This window comes from Sinohyriopsis cumingii, chromosome 2 (genome assembly GCF_028554795.1).
Source record: "Sinohyriopsis cumingii isolate HCF-2022 chromosome 2, ASM2855479v2, whole genome shotgun sequence".
NCBI classification, from domain to species: Eukaryota; Metazoa; Mollusca; class Bivalvia; order Unionida; family Unionidae; genus Sinohyriopsis; species Sinohyriopsis cumingii.
Genome location: NC_142962.1, coordinates 97,124,244 through 97,145,379, shown reverse-complemented (window position 1 = coordinate 97,145,379; position 21,136 = coordinate 97,124,244). Strand labels below are relative to the sequence as shown.

General features: G+C 35.6%; 1 protein-coding gene across 2 annotated transcripts in view; it reads left to right on the top strand.

Annotated features, from left to right (window-relative positions):
- Positions 1-21,136, top strand: part of LOC149805436 (eIF-2-alpha kinase GCN2-like) — a 205,557-nt gene that overhangs the window by 74,092 nt on the left and 110,329 nt on the right. For both annotated transcript variants that reach the window (XR_016419665.1, XM_089950017.1), the window contains exons 14-18: positions 368-498; positions 3,943-4,094; positions 4,706-4,839; positions 9,104-9,394; positions 17,618-17,693. Coding sequence is in view for 1 of the 2 variants with exons in the window: in XM_089950017.1 (XP_089806143.1) it covers positions 368-498; positions 3,943-4,094; positions 4,706-4,839; positions 9,104-9,394; positions 17,618-17,693 (784 nt within the window). In the remaining variant the exon portion in view is untranslated. The remainder of the gene's footprint in view (positions 1-367; positions 499-3,942; positions 4,095-4,705; positions 4,840-9,103; positions 9,395-17,617; positions 17,694-21,136) is intronic.

The following is a 21,136-nucleotide window of genomic DNA, read 5'->3' as shown; positions in this document are numbered from 1 at the left end:
AAAAATTGAAAAACTTTAAATAACTTCTAAAAAAACCTGCTGAACAGAATTTGACCAGAGTTGACAGAACGTGGCCTAAGTTAAAAACTTTTTACTTGTTAGAAATGATGCCAACCCACTGTCAGATATGGTGGTAATACTTTGACCAAATTTTGGAACAGCATGTACAAAAATATATCTGAAAACCACTGAATAGAATGTGACCATTTGAGAAATAATGTTGATGTTTTTCTCAGCTATAAAAAAACTGGAGAAACAATCAATTTCTTAATGTATGCAATCAACAGAAAGCATGCTACTGACACTGTTAGGCAGATATCTGCATGGTGAGTGATCTCAGGCACACTTGGGTCTCTTGTTTTTACAGCTGTCTTCTGAAGGATGAACGTCTGCGATGGTCAACAGGTCAGTTGATGGAGCATAGTTTTCTGAAAGAGACCATACCTGTCAACCTACAACCTCCTGGTGGGATTGAGGGACAGCTCAGTACAAACAGAGGTACATTACTTGATGCTTTGTATGCTCTAGCAGACATAGGTATCACTTCACCTGCAATGGCATCAAAGTGGTGGTGTCTCCTTGTATGCCCTAGCACATAGCAAGTTATAGGTATCACTTTGCCAGCCACAGTGGCATTGACAGTCACCTTGTATGCCATAGCAAATACCAGACATTATTGTCACTTTGCCAGCAGTGGTGATATTGATAGTGGAGGCATCTTTTTTATGCCACAGCAGATAGCAAGTCATAGGTAATACTTTGCCTGCAGTGATAGCATTGGCAGTGGAAGTGTTTTCTTGTATGCCTTAGCATATATCCAGATGAAGGTTGCACTTGTATTGCAGTGATGGCTTCCAAAGCGGAGGTGTCTACTTGTATGCCTTAACATATATCCAGATGAAGGTTGCACTTGTATTGCAGTGATGGCTTCCACAGTGGAGGTGTCTACTTGTATGCCCTAGCAGATAGATTTAGGTATGACTTTGATGGTGTAGGTCACCTTGTGGTCCATAGTATAAAGCCAGATGTAAGTATAAGTTTGACTGCAAGGATGGCATTGGCAGTGGAGGTGTGTAGCTGTATGCCCTAGTAGATAACCAGCCATTCGGTATCACATTGACAGCTGTGATGGCATAGGCAGAGATTTCAATTTGTATGTCCTCGCAGAAAGCCATAGATATCACTTTGACTGCAAGGATGTCATTGGCAGTGGAGGTGTACATCATGCTTTTTTAGGTGAGATATATTTTGCAGAACCTTTGTTAATTACATTTTCATTCCTGTTGAAATATCTATGCTTGGATATTATTTGGTTTTTAGAATCGATAGAATGCTTTACAATATAGGGAGATATAATGTTACGAATGATGTTCCAGTTAGTGAATTCAGTTAATATCTGGTGGCCATGGTCTCAAAATTGATTAATTGATCAGATATTTTTGAAATTAACTTCATTATATAACCAGGGAAGCATAGGTGAAACATAGGGACCACTTTTGCGAACCATAATAGCATCCACATTAGGTTTTGCAATTAGCTCAATTCTTCTGACACTGTTGTATGGACAGACATAAAATTTTGTATTCTTCTTGGAGGGTACAACATACAAGTGGCAAAATTATGTCACAGTGACCTACTTTCAAGCTCATTTGATGTTAAATTTTCATATTTAGCTCAGTTTCTCTGACACTTTTGTATGTACAGTCACAAAACTTGATAGGTGTATTTCCTCTTGCAGAGTACAACTCACCATTTGCAAATGTAGGTAACAGCACCCTGCTTTGCACACTTTAGTTTTCACATTTAGCTTTGTTTCTCTGACACTGTTGTGATGGGCATATTTATTTTTGAATGTCAGGTTAGATCAGTGACATGCATTTTGCACTCCAGTTATTTCTGTTAAGTTTTCACATTTAGCTATTTCATTGGCACTGTTGTATACATGGTCATGAAACTTTATGGGTTTGTTCATCTTGGAGGGTACTACTCACAATGAGCAGATGTTTCACAGTGACCTACTTTCATGCTCAAGCGATTATGTTAACTTTTTTGGAGCATATTTTGTTATGATATCTGTCTGCCATCTGTCCATCAATCCATTCCAGTTTCATTTCTGCACATTAACTAAAAACTTTCACTATCTACAGTTTCAAAAGTTGGGATCATTGACCTGAATGAAGACAAATGGTTTCTGCTCAATTATTGGAGGTGTCCACCATTTACAGTTACTAAACTTTGTGAATGGCTTGTGCTTGGGAATGGTTTTGTGTTTAAAAGAATCAAAAGGTCATGGTTACATTGTTTGGAAGTAGAAAAAAAGGATGACAATCTTTGACTCAACTTTTTACCATTTACAGTTAACAACTTTTGTGGATTGCTTGCATTTGGAATGAAGAAGCTTTTTGAGTTTGGAGTTAAAAGTTCAAGGGTCAGTATCATTGTGGTTCAAAGAAAAATTGGTTTTGCAGAATCACTTTTGTTCTAGAGAAAAGTTAATCAACCATACTTTGTGGATGGCTTTCGTTAAGGGTAATAAGAAGGAAACTTGTAGATTTTTGGGTCTAGAGGTCAGAGGTCATGGTGATTGTATGTTTAATAAGAAAATAATGGTTGCTACACAGTAAGTTTAGTTCAAAACCACACTCCTTTACTTCATTTCTTTATTTAAAATCATTGATTTGAAAGGTGTCCTATTGTTTCCACAGATGTTTTTCGCTGGATCTTTAAATTTGTGGATTATAGCAGTTTCAGAATCTACGAAAATTGGTACCCTATGAAATATAGTGAATTTACAGTATTCAGATAGGTTGAAAACAAATGGTGAACTGCTTGTGATTTGTAAGAGAAGTAGATTGTTTAACTGGCAAGCAAGTAACACATGACATAAATTTGTATATTGTATTTATATAAAATATAAACATAGAGTATATTATATCTGCCCTTTTTTCTGATATTCATTGGAAATATGATTTAATTTGATATATTGTTCATTTATGGGTCTAGGAATTGATAATAAGGACTTTAAAGTAAATATCAAGATGTTCTTACAGTTCAATTTACTGCGATTTTTAATGTTTTTAGGTTTGGGTTATGCAGCAGTATAATGAACACAGCACAAGTTAGAGTACAAATATGGAGAAGTTAGAAACATGACGTGTCCCTATCAGAACTGTCTGTTCAAATTAGAATCTGCAATCCATAATTTGTCTCTTTTGATTAATAAAGAATACAATTTTAATAAACATCCAGTGCATATAAAACTCTTGTCAGAGTTGACATAGATATTACTGGACAACACATTGCCATATAAAGTGCACGACATCTAATTAATGTTGTTTGTAGTAATGATGTTTTATTCTAATTGGCCAGACTTTATTGTAATAGATTATAAATGGACAACATTGTGTATACATTTTAATAGCATTTTTATACATTGCTATTTCCTGTTAAGATTAGGCTTATCTTTTGACCAAGTTCCCAGGCCACTCAGGTGGCTTAGTGGTTAGAGCATCTGCCTCGGATGTTGGAGGTTGCAGGTTTGAACCCTGGCCAAGTCGTACCAAAGACTTATCGAAATGGTAACAAGCAGCTGCCTCACTCAGCACTCAGCATTATGAGGTCAGTGTTAGGACTTGTCATCCTGGTGTCAGGATAATGAGACTGGGTATGACATGATGCCCCATTAATAGACACCACTATAAACTGCCACACTGTAGACATTGTAGAACAATGACTGAAAAACTGTTAAAGCTATGATAAAAATCCAAGTCACATACACACCTCAACCAAGTTCCACATGAAAGTAATTTTAATTGTGATCAAAATATCTTTCAAAATCATACATATCTTAATATGGATTTGGCACAGACTTAATGGATTCATTAATTGTATGATTAACTGCATTGGCTGTAGTCATTATACTAATTGTATTTATTTCTACAGGTAGTCACATATCCAGGAAAGATGAGGCTGATGAGGAAGATGAGGCATTACCCTTCATCACAGCTTGGGAAGCTAGTGGTCAGTCACGACTGACTGGTGAATTCACTGTCCTCAGATCACTGGGAAAAGGTGGCTTTGGAGAAGTTCTAAAGGTGCAGCTTAAATTGATCAGAATTGTTACAGATTCATTGTTTGCACCATCAGATATGGGTCTATGTTGTTTGTTAGGAGTAATCAGTAGAACAAACAACATAGACCCTGATCTACTGGCACACTATGCAATGGCAGATTGGGGTCTGTGTTGTTTACCTATATAGTATATGCAGTGTGTATTTCTGTGATATGTCAATTCCATTAATTTCCAGCTTTTGTTGCTTTTAAATTTCAAATGCTGTTACAGTACAAGTAAAGTAGTGACCAGAATGTTTAGAAAAAATAATTACAAGACAGCATGTTGAATACTAACATAAAGTGAAGTTCATTTAATAACCGGGATTTCAACCACCATATATTTTTATAAGATAAATGATGATAAATAAATTACATGAACTAAATATCTTTTTTAGAGTTGAAGGAAAACATACAAATTACATTGGTATTTTTTATAAAATGAATGAAAAGAAGCTTGAATCCTCTCAGTAAAGTTAGTCATCAAATGAATGTATTTCATGCACTTCAACTCCAGATTTTGTAAATTTGTTGAATTTGTTCAACAGGCTATGCTGTAATTACCCACACTTATAGTCGACTTTGATGCTTTCAGGTGAAGAACAAACTGGATGGTCGATTGTATGCTATCAAACGAATCACACTGAATCCTAAAAGTCAAGTGTTCAACAAGAAAATTACAAGGGAAGTCAAGCTGCTTTCCAGGCTAAACCATGAAAATGTAGTCAGGTGATGATACATTTGGGATAATTTAAGTGCAAGTAATTAATGTATTGGTATGCCAAGTCTGGGCTTCTTGAATAGTACAGCTATGTCTTTCATGTAATTTGATTACAATTAGCATATATTGTTCCTTTAATAAAATGTAGGATTCTTTCAGTGTCTTTCTGATAGTAGTTTATTGGAATCTGATTTATTGTTAATGACTTGTTGAAATTGACAATTATATCATACAGGTGCAAATACTTGATTCTTGCTACCTGTCTTTAATCAACTTTTTATGTCATACCTTTGCTTAAATTATTTGATGATTTGTAATCTTGATTATTGACTGCCTATGAATTCCAGTTTATCAGATATTTGTCCAATCAGGAAACTAATCCAGGGAATATCATAGTCAGCACAACAATCATTGTAATTGAGCAGGTTATACTCCAGTGATATGAATAAAAACTGAACAAGTCTATATCATAACATTGACATTTGCATGCATATGAATACCAATTTATCAAGTGTGACCAGGATACCATTAGGAACCAAACAAGTCAAAGTAATCACTATCAGAAGTCTAATAAATCCTCTTCTAATTGCTTTCAAATATTTTTTAATATTGTTTTAAAAATATGGTGAGCAGATTTGGTAAATCATAACAATTAGGGTACCTGCAGCTGCAAATGTGTGGGATAATTTTTGTGATGTGAAGATACCAGAGAGAAAAGTTGCTGGAATGTTACATGAATTAGACAATAGTATGAAAATTTGCATTTATCACTCAAGGAGAACTACCTTTCTTGACTGTTATTATTTTGTCACTTAATGACACACACTAGCTTTGGTCACCTAATGTCACACACTGTCTTTTGTCACTTAATGTCACACACTGGCTTTTTGAAACTTAATTTATGCACTGACTTTAGTCACTTAATGTCACACACTAGCTTTTGTCACTTAATGTCACGCATTGGCTTTTGTCACTTAATGCCACACTCTACGATATTTGCCGGCCTATAAGTCAGTATGGAGTATATGTCAAATCAGCAAATTTGGCAAGTTGATTCTGAGTATAAGATGAGGCCAGATCAACACCTCAGATTGTGTTTTTCACTTTGTCCCACACAGCATCGCAAAATTTATCCTACCTGTAACTCAGTAACCTTTCTAGTCAGGATCATTAAATGCAACCAAAAGTACCTAATTTGTTTCACATGAAGTATTTTAAATGTATTATGTACTTTTAGCTACATAGAATGATGCTGACCTGAAAATTTATTGAGTTTCAGATAGGATAAAACTTGCGATGCTGTGTGGATTTAAATTATATAACTTCCAGCTTCATAAATATTAAAAGAATCACTTAACGCAATTTCAGATTATCATTGATAGGGAAATTGCATCATTAATACTAAAATGCATTTTCGGGGTGGGTGGGAGATACAGAGAGAAGAATGCATATGTATTTTTCTTTTTGCACCTTGTGATCAAAATCAAATATGTTCCGATATGTGAGAAAGAGAGAGAGAGAGTTCAGCCCTTCATTGGTTTTTTTTGTTCTTTAACTTATTGCCCTCATGTTGCTGAAGCTTTTTTCAAAGAGAGAAAACATTAATAAATGAAACAGTAAATGTAAACTATGAAAATACATACCATACTCCTTCAGGGTTTAAATATTCACAATAGTTATATCTATATAGTCTCCATTAGGTTAAATCCCAAGAATGACCATTTTGCATGCTGTCTAATTTTCTTTGCAAGTATAACGACCTCTCAATTCCCAACAATTCAGATATTGTTAAAGTGCATGTACTCTTCCTGTACTTAGGCAGCAGTTGTTTTTTTATCTTTGCTCATGCTAGATGTACTTTAAATTGATGTCGGTTCCATTGGCAATTTAAAAAATGTCACTGGCTGAGAAATTTACAATAGTAACCACCAGGCATTTCCTTTAACTATATGGTACAGTATTCATAATACCCATGGGCAGCCTCATTTCCCTATTGGTAGCCTTGCTAATCTGATTCGGCCTGCAGAATCTTGACCTCAAACAGGTGTTGTATTGGAATGACTGAATACAGCGGTAGAATATTTAATTAGCATGTAAATACCACTACAAAGTCATGTGATTCTTTTAATAATGGAAGTGGAAACAAAAATTAGAAGGAATCACTTAACTAGTGGTATCAATTGATAATGGAATATGGTGCTGCATTTGTACACAAGTAAAATCTGTCATCAGGTAAAGTGAACAGTACAGATTTACAATCGTGAAGACATCTGTCTGTCTCTATCTCTGTCTGTCTGTCTCTCTCTCAATGGGGCATACAGATTATTTGATGATTAGGTGCAAGAAAACACTGTTATGTATATTTTATTTATTTTAATTGTTTTAAAAATAAAATTTTATTTTTAATTTCATTATATGTCAAAATAATGTAATTTTGTGTAGTAGGAATTTTATATTTTCCAGAAATTAGTTTGACCTTAGAGTTAATCGTAAACACCAAACTTTGTATCTTATGCTGACCTAGTTCCCAACCGTAATTCAGAAATCACTGAGACAAGTAAACAACTTTTTATTTTTATCTTATTCTTAGAGTAAAATGATTGGTTTTTGTCAAGGTCATACTGGGACTACAGGCATTTAGATGTAAATACTTCTTGAAAATTCTGGAGAGTTGACCCTCCTCCAGAAATCTGTTTTGCGTTTCAAGTTACTGTATAACCTTTGTTATAGAGATATTTCTCAGTTGGGGCTTTTTCTTTACACTTGAAAGAGTGTGTTTGTGACCAGTCTGGGAATTACATTTTAATTTTTATTCTAAAAGATTAATTCTTTTTCCTGGAAATATTTGAGTGCTCATACAGAATTATTGGACAAAGACATTTATTTAAATTTTATTCTGACTACAGTATACATGATTGCCTTCCATTTTGGATTCTTCTTCAGGACTCGAACTTGAATTCATTAGAATATTTCATTATTATTCTTGGATTGTTTTTGGATTTAATTCTTAAAACCGTAAGTTCTTACTTTTTCATTTTTACAGCATTATTTCAGGGAAATAAATTATTTGTTAAATTTTTCAAAGCTTGTTGTTTTCACTCTTTCTTTTGTTACTGTTTATTCAAGCCTAAACACATAACAGTCACTTAATTCCACAGAGAAGCTTTTGTCACTTAATGCCACACACTAGCTTTTGTTACTTAATGCCACACACTAACTTTTGTCACTTCATGCCACACACTAGCTTTGGTTACTTGATGTGACAAACCAGTTTTTTATCACTTAATGCGACACAGTAACAGTTTGTTTGGTGGTAAATGCAAATGGTGCCAGTCAGACCTTTAATATGGCTGCCATAATAGCAATCTGACAGTAAATCTTATTGCTACTCTTAAAGTCATGGGGCATTTGAAAGATGAACTCTACTGGTGTCAATTTGTTCAAAATGAAAATAATGATACAAACTAATGCTCATTATGTCCCCATGGTGACCATATTGACAATATTGTTATCTCTGCTCCTCCCAAATGAATGACTATATCAACATGAGTTTTCACTAATAGACTTCTTATGATACCTAGTTGGTCCTAAATGAAAATGGTGCCAATTGTACATCCAATATGGCTACCACAGTGGCTGTCTTGGAAATTTGAAAATCCTGTGGTCACTAAATCCCTGAATGGATGGTCATATTGACATGGGGTTTTGGTCAATAGACTTTTAATGATGTCTACTTAGTCCTAAATGTTAATGGTGCCAATTGGAAATTCAATATGTCCACCACAACAGCTAATTTTAAAATCTTATTGTCACTAAAGAACATGTGGAAAAGTTGCAACACTCAGCAGTTAAAAAAAAGAAATGGTCTTATCTTGAATTCCTGGAAATTATTTTTTCCCAATAGAGAGAACATCACTCCCTTTGAGAGACTCTTGTTATTGTTGTTATTAATACTAATATTATTTTTATGTTGTTGTTGTTGTTTTTATTGTTATTATTGTTCTAGATCTGCTATGTTGATAAAAATGCTATGAGTTGGCCAGATAGTGAATCAGAGTCTTGCATGAAATGGCCTGTATGTCCAGAAGTATAGTGCTTACTGTGTACATCTGTACCCCAAGGTTCTTGGTGCTGGGATTGTTGTACGTCATCCAGGATTAATTTCAAGAATGTCAGGAGGTGTTATCACAAATTGTTCGAACTGTTTGTAAAATCTAAATAGATCAGATGCCAGTCAGTTGAAATTGAAAACAGCTACTTTAAATCTTTCAGGTATTACAATTCTTGGATAGAGACTAGTGATGAACCTGCTCAAAGTGACACTTCATCCTCAGGACTGAGTGAATCCCCTAAAGTCTCTGATCCATCCAAACACAAACTAACACATAAACATCCAAGGAAAAACAGTCTGAATTTGTCAGATGACATCGAGGAATTGGTCCCACAGTTTGTTGGAGCTTCTCAGGACTTCAGCATATCGTATGAACCATCGGGTTCTCATGTGGAGAGCGAATCAGAAGAGGAAGAAGAGGAAGATCTGCAATTATTTGGTCTCTCCTTGCTGTGTGTAGCATTAGTTTTCCTTTGTTTTTTATCTTGCTATAGAAAAGACTGTCTAGTAAGCTGTAATTATATGTCTTTATGTTTATCAGGCACATTCAAATTTTAAATTACCATTTTTTTTATCTCTCTTTTGAGTTGACTACTGTCTAGTAAGCTGTAAGAATTTACGTTCACACACATTTCTTCTTTAAATTTGTTACCCAATCTTAATACATTAGAACTACTCCTCACAAACCCAGGCTAAAACGTTTTAGCAAACAGCACCTAAGTGGCAGTTACATAGAGTGATCTCCCATTGATACAGGGATTAGCACCAAATCTCATTAATACTTAAGTTACTACTTAGTAGCATGATCTGTATGGACAGTGAGGCCTCATAGTCCACATACAAGTATTTCTGGGAAATTTCTACCTTAAAGCAGTTTGGAGGAATGTTCTCTTCAAAGGAAAGTATACTCCATCTATAATTTCCAAATGTTCTTTCTTTCTTTGACTACATCTATTTCGTATCATTATTTTTCCATTCTCATACACTTTGGCACCCATGGTATGCTCCTGCATGGGACACTATTGCATCCCCAAACATTGATATAGCTGTATTTAAATATGTGTAGGTTTTGAGTGTGATATAGAAAACTTGTATAATATTGCTTTATAATTTATATTACGGTCAGATACATACAGGTAAGTTTTCAATACTAATCTAGCTGCAATGTTCACTTTGTAGTTATATGCTTGATGCTTTACTGATTTATCTGTATAGGTCGTCATTTGGCCTTGCAACAGGTAACATTGTCTTACAGATTGTTTTATATTGTCCACTTGGTAAGTATTAATAGTGATGCTTTAGTGCAATTTTATGGGCAAGTATTGTGTGTGTGGTAGAAACTCAAGTATATTGCTGTATAGTTCTGCTGTACATACAGGTAAGTTTCTGTACTACAAGCAACACTGGTGAATTTACCTGTATAGCCAGTGAATTGGGCTTTCCTACAGGTAACTATTAGATTTGCTGTTTTAGAGTTCACTTTGTAAGTATTTTTATAGCACTTCAATATTTTATCTGTACTGGCTGTCACATGTACCATTTTACAGGTAATTGTCATAGTGTGAAGCTCTGCATAGAGTAGATAAAGCAGGACACAGGCTGGACTGCACATGTGTACATTGTCAGTTATGTCTTATCTTCGAGATTTTGACCATGGGCAAGATCAAGTTTGGTAACATTGGAAGCACACAACTGACAACCACACTACATGTGCGGCTTACTTCAGCTGCCAATCTACTAAATCCATCACTGTTATCACTTGCCATTGTGTGATTTTGAGGTCAAAACAAACCACCTCAGGTACTGTCTTGCAATTCAGATGTATGAACCAGCTATGTGGATCAAGTATCCTGTACCCTGTCCCAGCTTAATGAACTGAATGACTGGGCTCACAAAGTTTGGGCAGTCACCACAAGCACTGCATTTGAGCAAAAGTGTTCCCTGACATTATCCATGCTGTGGGATGGAGATCAGAGTCCACTTTCTGCAGATTTTATCTCAGAGATCTTTCATCTCAAAAGGCAGAACTTAACCAAGGTACCAGTTATAGCCAGGGTGCAACAGTTTACCGTCCTGGGTTGTTTGACAGCTTCATAAGGACAGGGGTTCATGAATTCTGTTGGATTTATGGGAATGCAATATTTTCCCTTTTGAAGCCTCTACCCAACATAAAGAGTCTGTTCTCCAGTGGGGTTATCTAAAAGATGACTCACATACCTTAGTAGATGGACTTTCCTGGGTAAGGGGATGTGACTACCTCCAATTCTTACAAATTCTCCTAATGTATTTTGATCAGGTAACGTATTTGAAGAAGAAACCAATTTTTTAAAAAGTAAAATATGTTCTTCAATAATACTTACCCAATCACAATACACATACAACCTACCAGCCTCCCTACAGCTGCATCCATATAGTGAGCATGCCTTCCTCTCCAGTATTAACTGAAGCATTCACAGGATTCGTCACCAATCCTTGTTTCAAGGGGAAATGACTCTAACTGCCACCTAGGTTAGTAGATTTTAGCTTTTCATCTAAAACGTTTTAGCCTGGGAATGCTGTATTTGCAAGACAGAAGTTGTTTTCCTAAGGTATTATGATCAGGTAAGTATTATTGAAGAAACTCATTATACCAGAAAAAATTGTTTTTAGTATTTACCTTGCAGATACAATTTTTAAATTGCTACTCATCATGCCAGAGAGATGATAATGTGACTGTAATCTCTTGTTTTAGAAAATGTATCATTGCTGATGCTACTGCTACAGCAGGCACAGGGTATCTGTAGCCTAATTTTCACACTCCAGTAACCTTTCTTGATATTTGAAATATGTCTCGGCAGAGCAGATAACATAACTCTTGTTTGCAGTGAGGTGTGTGTTTAATAAATTTAGATTTTTAAAATTGTGATTTCATTTGTACAAAGATGGATCACACACACACACACACACACACACTTTAGGCAAAAGAATGGATTCAGTGCTCTTTTCTCCTGGGGAGAGAGCTAAAGGGTCCAACTTTGTACATATACATTAACTGGGTATGCGTTCTTGGTATATAATACATTTTTGCAATAACTCAGATTATTTGCATCAACCTATAATAATGTTATAACTGGCATCATAAAATCTGTTGAGAGCATGTGCATCTTGATGAGTACTACACCCACATGACAAATGCAGGTTACTGTGACCCATATTTAATCAGAGACTTGGAAGTTTGTGTTTTAAGTTTATTTCTTGAGCTTTGTTGATACTAGTATCATGATGATTGTATGCATCTCTATAAGTATCTCCCCTAACAACACTAGAATGTTGTCATGTTCATGTTTTACTGGCTTAGATTAACTTTTTGCATCTTGGTTGTTTGCTTCCTGTATACATACTGTTATAAATGGAATCATGGAACTTGATTAAGGGATACCTGAAATCATGAAACTTGGTGAGGAGATGCAGGTTGATAAATAGTATACTGCATCACAAAAGTAGATTACTGTGATTCATACTTTACACACCATGGACTTCGGTTAAATTTGCATTTTAACTGTTAATGCTAGAATAATTAAAACAGCTGCTATTATACCTCTCTGTATAATATATTCATGCAGAATAGGTCACTTTCACTTACATTTAACAGATTACTGGCTTAGGTTAAAATTTTGCATTTAGGTCATGGCCTTATAGTTTCCTCATTAACTTAAACATATTCTAATTCAAATGATGAAACTAGATGGGGGGGATACATCTTGATGATCACTGTTCACTGAATGACAATATATTGTATATTTTGACAGTTTACCATCGACAGGTTAACCATATAATGAAATCAATTAATGGACTGAATGGTTTTTATGAGGTCTAAGCTGTAAACTATACTTTTAATACTGACTGTCACTGCAAATATGCTTCTAAAACTGACTGTCACTGCAAACATGCTTCTAAAACTGACTGTCACTGCATGCTTCCTTCTACTAATGGCTGTCACTGTAAGCTTGCTTTTACTTCTGGCTGTCACTGCAAGCTTGCTTCTAATACTGGCCTTCACTGCAAGCTTGCTTCAACTACTGGCTGTCACTGCAAGCTTGCTCCTACTACTGGCTGTCACTGTAAGCTTGCTCCTACTACTGCTTGTCACTGCAAGCTTGCCTCTACTATCAGCCCACTACACTACTAAGATCATGGAAAGTTCCAACTGCAAAGAGCTCTTCAAGATTACTAACAAGTTAATGTCAGCAAACAAATCTACACCACTTCCAACTACCTTCTCTCCAGTCAACCTTCTGGACATGTTTGCAAATTTCTTCCATGACGAAGTACAAACCGTTACCGATAAGCTTGACACCACAATTTCAATTGACTCGTCATCACCATACAGTTGGGATACAGATTTTGAGCGGGAACCATTAACAGCATTTGAACCTGTCTCTATGGATTTTGTACATACAATCCTGATAAAGAGTGCACCAAAGTCATGTGAACTTGATCCAATTCCAACATCACTGCTGCCTGAGTGCTTAGATCCAGTATTGCCTTCACTAACCGATGTTATTAATACCTCTCTCTCTCATCCGGGGAATTCCCATCATTTTTCAAAACTGCCATTGTAAAGCCTCTGCTGAAGAAACCAACACTAGACCATAACGATTTAAAGAACTACCGCCCAGTTTCTGATCTCCCATTCATATAAAAAAATCTTAGAAAAGGTTGTTCTATCCCAGCTTGTATCTCATCTGAATTCAAACAGTCTTTTTAGCAATGTACATTCTCTCTGCTTTGGATAGCGGAAAGATTACAGTCCTCACCCTCCTTGATTTGTCTGCAGCATTTGACACAATAGACCATGATATATTACTTCACTGTCTCCAGCATGTATTTGGCATTCCTGATACAGCCTTACTGTGGTTCAAGTCCTACTTGGCCAACAGGACACAAATTGTGTCTGCAAATGGAATACACTCCAGCCCAGTTGATCTATGTTGTGGTGTTCCGCAGGGGTCTGTTCTTGGACCTGTTCTCTTCATTCTATACACTCAGCCACTCTCAAGTGTCATAGATCATCATCCAGTATCTCACCAATTGTACACTGATGACACCTAAATATACAAATATAGCCACCCAACTGAAGTTGATGCTACCATCCAAGGTGTAGAGAGGTGCATTTCTGATGTGAAATCATGGATGACATGTAACAAGCTGCAGATGAATGATGATAAAACTGAGGCCATTCTGATCACAACACAAAGACTTTCTCATTCACATCCTTTACCTCAAACAATAAATATCAGCAACACCAACATTAAATTCACACAATCAGTACGGAACCTAGGTGTTACTCTGGACACTACTCTCACATTGCACCAACATGTCATGAACATATGCAAGGCTGCATATCTTGAGCTGAGACGCATCAGCTCCATTCGCAAATATCTTTCAGTTGATGCCATTAAAACACTTGTGTGTTCATTAGTACTTTCAAGACTGGACTATTGTAACTCAATTCTGCCTGGTTCATCTTAATAATATCTACTCCAGAAACTTCAGAAAGATCAAAACACAGCTGCTTGAATCATACTTCGAGTACCACGATCAGAGCACACCTCCCCGCTGCTCTGTACCCTACACTGGCTATCCATTTGATCCAGAATCAAACACAAAATTTGTTCTCTGTGCTACGTTTCACTGTCGGACTCTAGTCCAACATACCTATCCGACCTCACCCATGTGTACACACCAGCAAGATACTTACGCTCCTCTTCTGACAATCGTATACTCATTATTCCCACTATGAAAACAAAGTCATATGGACAGCGTTCTTTTGCATACCAGGGCCCAGCAACGTGGAATGAATTGCCCACTGAACTTAGACACAAAGACACAGTGATCACATTCAAGAGGGCTCTCAAAACTCACTTATTTTGACTGCAAGAACAAACTTAAAGACCTAATAATGTTTCCTACCTTAAATATTCTCAGCATGTTTTTTAATGTTTTCTAATGTCATGGTGGTTGTTTTTGTAATCATAGCATTATATGTTTTTTATCTTATAAGTGTTGTCTAATGTTGTAAAGCGCTTAGAGCTTCTAAAGATTAGGCACTATACAAAGTCCTCATTATTGTTATTATTATTACTACCAGCTGTTGCTGCAAGTTTACTTCTACCTCTGGCTGTCACTCCAAGCTTGCTTCTCCTGCTGGCTGTCACTGAAAGTTTTCTGTCACTACTGGCTGCCACTGAAAGCTTGTTTCTGATACTGGCTGTTACTGCAAGATTGCTTCTAATACTGGCTATCACTGCTACCTTTGGCTGTCACTGCAAGCTTGCTTCTAATACTGGGTATCACTGCAACCTTTGGCTGTCACTGCAAGCTTGCTTCTAATATTGTCTTTCCAAGCTTGCCTCTACTACTGGCTGTTGCTGCAAGTTTACTTCTCCCTCTGGCTGTCACTGCAAGCATGCCTCTAATACTGGCTGTCACTGGAAGCTTGCTTTTAATATTGTATGTCACTCCAAAGTTGCTTCTGTTACTGGCTGTCACCGCAAGTTTTCTACTACTACTGGCTGCCACTAAAAGCTTGTTTCTGATACTGGCTGCCACAGTAATCTTGCTTTTAATATTATCTTTCACAGCAAGTTTGCTCTTGATACGGTCTGTCACTGCAAGTTTGCTTCTAATATGGGCAGCCCCCCCCCGCTCAGAGCTTGTAACTTTCACTCAGTACAAAAATGTATAAACAATTATCTTTTTATTGTTTTAGGCCTTTATGCTCTGCCGCTGTATGTTTGTATGTAGGTAGGTAGGTATGTAGGTAGGTAGGTAGGTATGTAGGTAGGTAGGTATGTAGGTAGGTAGGTATATAGTATTACAGTATGTTTGCAAAATATTATCTATATTGTGCTGATTGAAATGTTATTCCTTTAAGAAGGAGCCAACATTTAGTTTTCAGGATCACTTTTGTCTGACTTTTTTTCTGCATGATAATTTAGGTTTATAATGATTTTTTTACTTTTTGGTTAAAATAACTACATGTCCATCTGCTTTAATTTGGAAGCATCCTTCGAAATCGCAAATACCTATTGCTTAACGTGGAAGTCTTTTTTGAAATCAGCTAAAAGCTGTCACAAATTAAATGTGTTATTCACTTTGATATATTGACTCAAAAGACCAGTTCAGTTAACACAAACCTAAGTGTGATAATATGATATACTATGGTTATCATAAAATAGTAATATTTTCTCCCTCAGATTCAGATATTTGACTTGGTTTGGTGTACTTAAAGGTTTTAGGAATTCTTTACCAGTGTAACATCAGTTCTGAATGATATCACAAGGTTACACTGAGGCATCTTTGCTGCTGCTGGATAATGTCTTATGTACTTTCTAGATGCGATGGACGGGGTAACAATATGTGGCCAGCAATTTTCCTTTCTTTCAGAAACCTCTTTACTTGAATTTATTTCATGCTAAGTTACATTCTCTCAATGAAATGTATTTTGCCCAGGCAAAATCTTTGAATCTCTAATATATCACCACCAGTTATTTTCATTTGGTTACTTGCATTTGCTACTGCTGTCTTGCATTACTTTGTGAATTATTTTCAGTTTTCCAGTATTATTGCAACTATGTGTGAAAGTAGCAATTTCTAAGATTTAATCACTGGAGCTTATTATCACAATGCAATCGGAATAATAAGGATAAAATAATCCTGTACTTCCTTCATCAAATACATTACCTGATCACATTTAATTAGGGAATAAGTGGCAGAATAACCAAGATATATTTTTAGTTTCTTATTTGGCAATCAGAGGATTGTGCCAGTAAATGTTAATATACAATTAGCATCATACAGTTATTTCTCCAGGTCTTTAAATGCAAATTTGCATTCTTGTGGACTTGAACATGTCAGTCAAATATATTGGGGAATTTTTTTGTACAGGTGAATTTAAGTATGGTCATATAAAAATAACCCTCTGATTAGGGTCCTCCAAAAAATTAAGTGGACAAAACTGTCATAAATAACTGTCACCAGTATATTTTCATAAACCATGTTGTTCATTGTATAAAACTTCACAGGGTTGCAGACCACTCTGGTGGCCTAGTGGTTAGAGCATCTGCCTCAGATGTGGGAGGTTGTGGATTTTAACCCCATCCAAATCATACCAAAGACATACAAAAATGGCACTAACAGCTTCCTCACTAGGCACTCAGTATAAGGAGTTTAGTGTTTGGGCTGGTTGGCCTGGTGTCAGGATAATGTGACTGATTGGGACATAATGCTACATGTCTTTGGCATGATGCCCCAGTGCTAGACATCACTATAAACTGCCATACTGCAGACATCATCGTGATAAGACTGAAAAATGTTAAAGCTACATTAAAAATCCAAATCACACACACAGAGAGGGTTACATACTATTTTCAAAAAATTTCTCAACACCTTGATCAGCATGAAAGACAGGGGCAGACGGTATATTATAAAATTAGTAAATCAGAGGTACAATGTTAAATAAGTAAGTTATATAATTAATTCTGAATTTCATAGAAAAAAGATTTTCAGTGTTTGAATTGTGCTTGAACCTTAGAATACCATCTTGAACTGTACAAGCATAGATTTGTTATTTAATCTGGAAATAACAGCTGTTATGACTTTGTGATTCTTTAAGGTCTTTTTTCTTATTTCAGAAATAAATTGTATGTTGATGATGATGGATCAGATAGTGTGGTTTTTGATGAGAGCAAAGAAATAAATGAGAATAAGGTAATTGACTTTCACATAATATAAATGTATAAATGAGTCACAATATTCTTCCTCAGGTATGCCAATGTTTTCTTCGTTGTAATATTCTTGCAGCATTAACATGAGAAGCAGTCAGTGTAATTTACTTTCTTTGTTATATTCATTAAATGATCACATTACATTAGGGTAACTTTCTCTGCTACCTCCTAGTCCAGCCCTTCTGGAAAAGACAAGAAAATGTATTTCTGTCTGTAATAAAGGCAAAGGTAGGCAACTCTTACTGGTTAGCTCCTCTTCTTACTTTGTGCCATATGTACCAGTTTTTCACTTTTGATGTCATGTACTTTGAACTGTTACATTTTTAAGTCATTTTGATAACTTGTTATACCTTTATTTCAGTTTATAGATATTTGTGATATGGAATTCTTTGTTCCATTTCTTCATTACAGAGATGACAACCAAGTGCAAGAAGTGTAAACAACTTAAGATCATGGAGGGTGGACGCGAGACGTGTCTACACATGCAATTGCTCATTGGCACACATTAATCATTTGGGGTATGTTGAGATGCCCTCTCCACCCCCAATTTTGATGCAGAAACAGCACCAGAGCATACTGTTTCCATCAGTATGATAGAATAATTGATTAGTCACATGGGTGATGTTAAGATGCCCATTCCACCTACATGAAAACATAGAACAATACCATAATATACTGTATCCATGAATACAGCATCCTTTAAGTTTTTGTTCAAGTTAAAACTGGTACATAAGAGTATAATGGTAAACACCTAGTGAGTAGGAAGGGGGAGTTGTCCTGTAAGAGTTGCTTGTCTATATAATAGAAAGATGTTTTGTGTCTTTCTGGCAGGTCTGGATTCAGAGGTAGCAGAGAAAGTTATCCTAATGTTATCAGGTAAGTATTATTGGAGAATGTAATTTACTAAAAGATGTGCTTTTTACATTATCTCGACATCCTGCAAACATGCAAACATCTTGTTTGGCATATATAATTTTGCCGTTTTATTGCTGCTGGAATGGATTCAGTCCACCACTCGACCACCCGCCTTTTCGCTTTTCCTGAAATTTTAATCATTTGCCTAGGCTTGATGAGATTTATGCAGTTTAATCCATAGAAGAAAAAAAAGAAATAAGGTGCAACATTTATTTCTTCAGAGGGCTTAATTTTTCAGTTTGGTTTTAGAAAGCAACATTCCAGACCTGCCAACTCTTATGATTTTGCCGTAAGTCTTATGAAAAGTACCCTTAATATATGGACTTGCAGCATACAAGCAAAAACTACTGAAAAGTTATCATTGCCAAAAAGTCCAGATAATTGGTTCATCTGTGTTTTATTTGGATCCGGGTTTCATCTTAGAATTAGTAAAATTAGTCAGGGAACCAGACTAACTTTACAAAAGCACCCCAGACGCTTTAAACTGCACCTTTTTGTTCATGTGAAGCATCTGCATGATCAAACTGTTGATTATAGAATTTTTAAAAATGGCGTCCAGAAAGTGGTGCATGCTTAAGGGGAAAGTAAGCTTCTAGAAAAGTGTTACTAATCAACACAGAAGAATAAAAAGGAGTACTCAGATTTTTGTGAATAAAAGCTGGAAAGGAAACAGTTAGGAAAATTGGACATCACGTGTCAATTTAAGTTATGTCTTGTGGCATTAGATATGATTGCCATCGTCGTGTGAAATGGAAAACAATTTCCAAGAATTACGTCAAGTTGAGAGATAGCAGCAAGCCATTGAGCTGCATAGGGTTTGGAACTAGAGTTTGTGCAACTGTACTAGTGGTAAATAAAGTCCATGCATACTTTACAAACTTTTCAGTTGAAGATGATGTTTATTGTTGATGCATCAAACTTTTAATTACGTTTTCCAGCTTTACAATAGTAGTTATTGATATTTTGTTACACCTTACTGAAAACTGGTAAATCTTATGGAAAAAATCAACTGCCTTACTGAGATGGACTTGTCAGGGTTGGCAGGTCTGACATTCAACAGACTTGTGCCTCTATGCTTTTAAGGAAACGGTCATTTATTATGTAAAACATGGCCGACCAGTGTTTGCATGTATTTTAGATGTTAACAAGGCATTTGATAGTGTCATTCATTGGACACTCTTCTCTTTAATAAGTTGCTTGATATTCAACTACCTATCTACATAATTCATACTTTAGTAAATTGTTGTGGCAAACAGTTGTACTATGTTTGTTGGGGATGTGTAGTGACCAGTTCCTTCCATGAAACCAATGGGGTGCAGCACGGATGTCTTTTTTTCCTTGTTGTTTTTTAATATATACATAGAAGAGTTAAATGATGACCTAATCAGTGTCACGTGGGATTATGTTTGACACCAAATGTGTCCTTTCTTAACAGTTTTACTTTTGCTGTTGATATGTCATTGATAAGTCCTTCTGTGACAATTCAGGTAAGTTATTAAAGATATGTGAACAGTATGTATTTGAGAATGATATCATTAGTAATACAAAAAAATCAGTATGCATGGTCTTCCAGTCAGCTTCTTTCAAATTACCATCTCCTCCTACTGTACATTTTAATGGCTATACTCTTACATATGTCAACAGTTTTACATATTTGGGTCATATTCTAAAATCTAATTGGTCAGATGATGAAGATATGATGAGACATTACAGATTTCTGTGTACTTGAACAAACATGCTTCTTCGTAAATGTAGGAATTGTTCCAAGAATATCAAATTTAGATTATTTAAATCTTATTGTTGCACAATGTGTTTACTGTGGATAAACTTTAGTGAATGTATGAAAAGAAAACTAGTTATTGGTTATAATAATAGTCTTTGTTTTCTATAAAGCTTTCCAAGATGGGACAGTGCCTCTAACATGTTTGTAGACTGTAATGGTTTTCAGTGTAGATGTGATGTGAATAAATGGAGAGAGGTAGATTCAGGTATTCATTATGCCCAGAGGGCATGAATGACCAAACCAAGGTAGAAAAATTGATTATGGCAACAAAATTTTTGCTTGCTTGACTTGTTTTAAATAGAAGAAAAAAAAAACTTGTTCCAGGCTTGCATCTTGGTAAGTAATATTTGTCTTACTTTGAAAATGAATAATTTGAGATGTCAGGCTATGAGATTCAATCAGCCCTGATTAATTTATCAAATTTCATGCAACCATACCTTTCATGAATTCTGTTAGATCTGTCCTGAAGGGTAAATATTTAAGAGAGATGGGTTCTTTTATGTACACTTCAGAATATACATAATGGCCTAATGTGAAATTAGTTATTCACAGTTAACTAGAAGTGTGGTATCAAAAGAAATATAATTAATTTTGAGTGTTGAAAATGCAGCAGGTATGATACTGAAACATGATAAACAGAACACACCATAAACAGTTACTTCAGTTTTGTCATTAGCAATAGAGAAAATCCCTATAATTTGTTTGAACTTAATATCATGCATTAGACC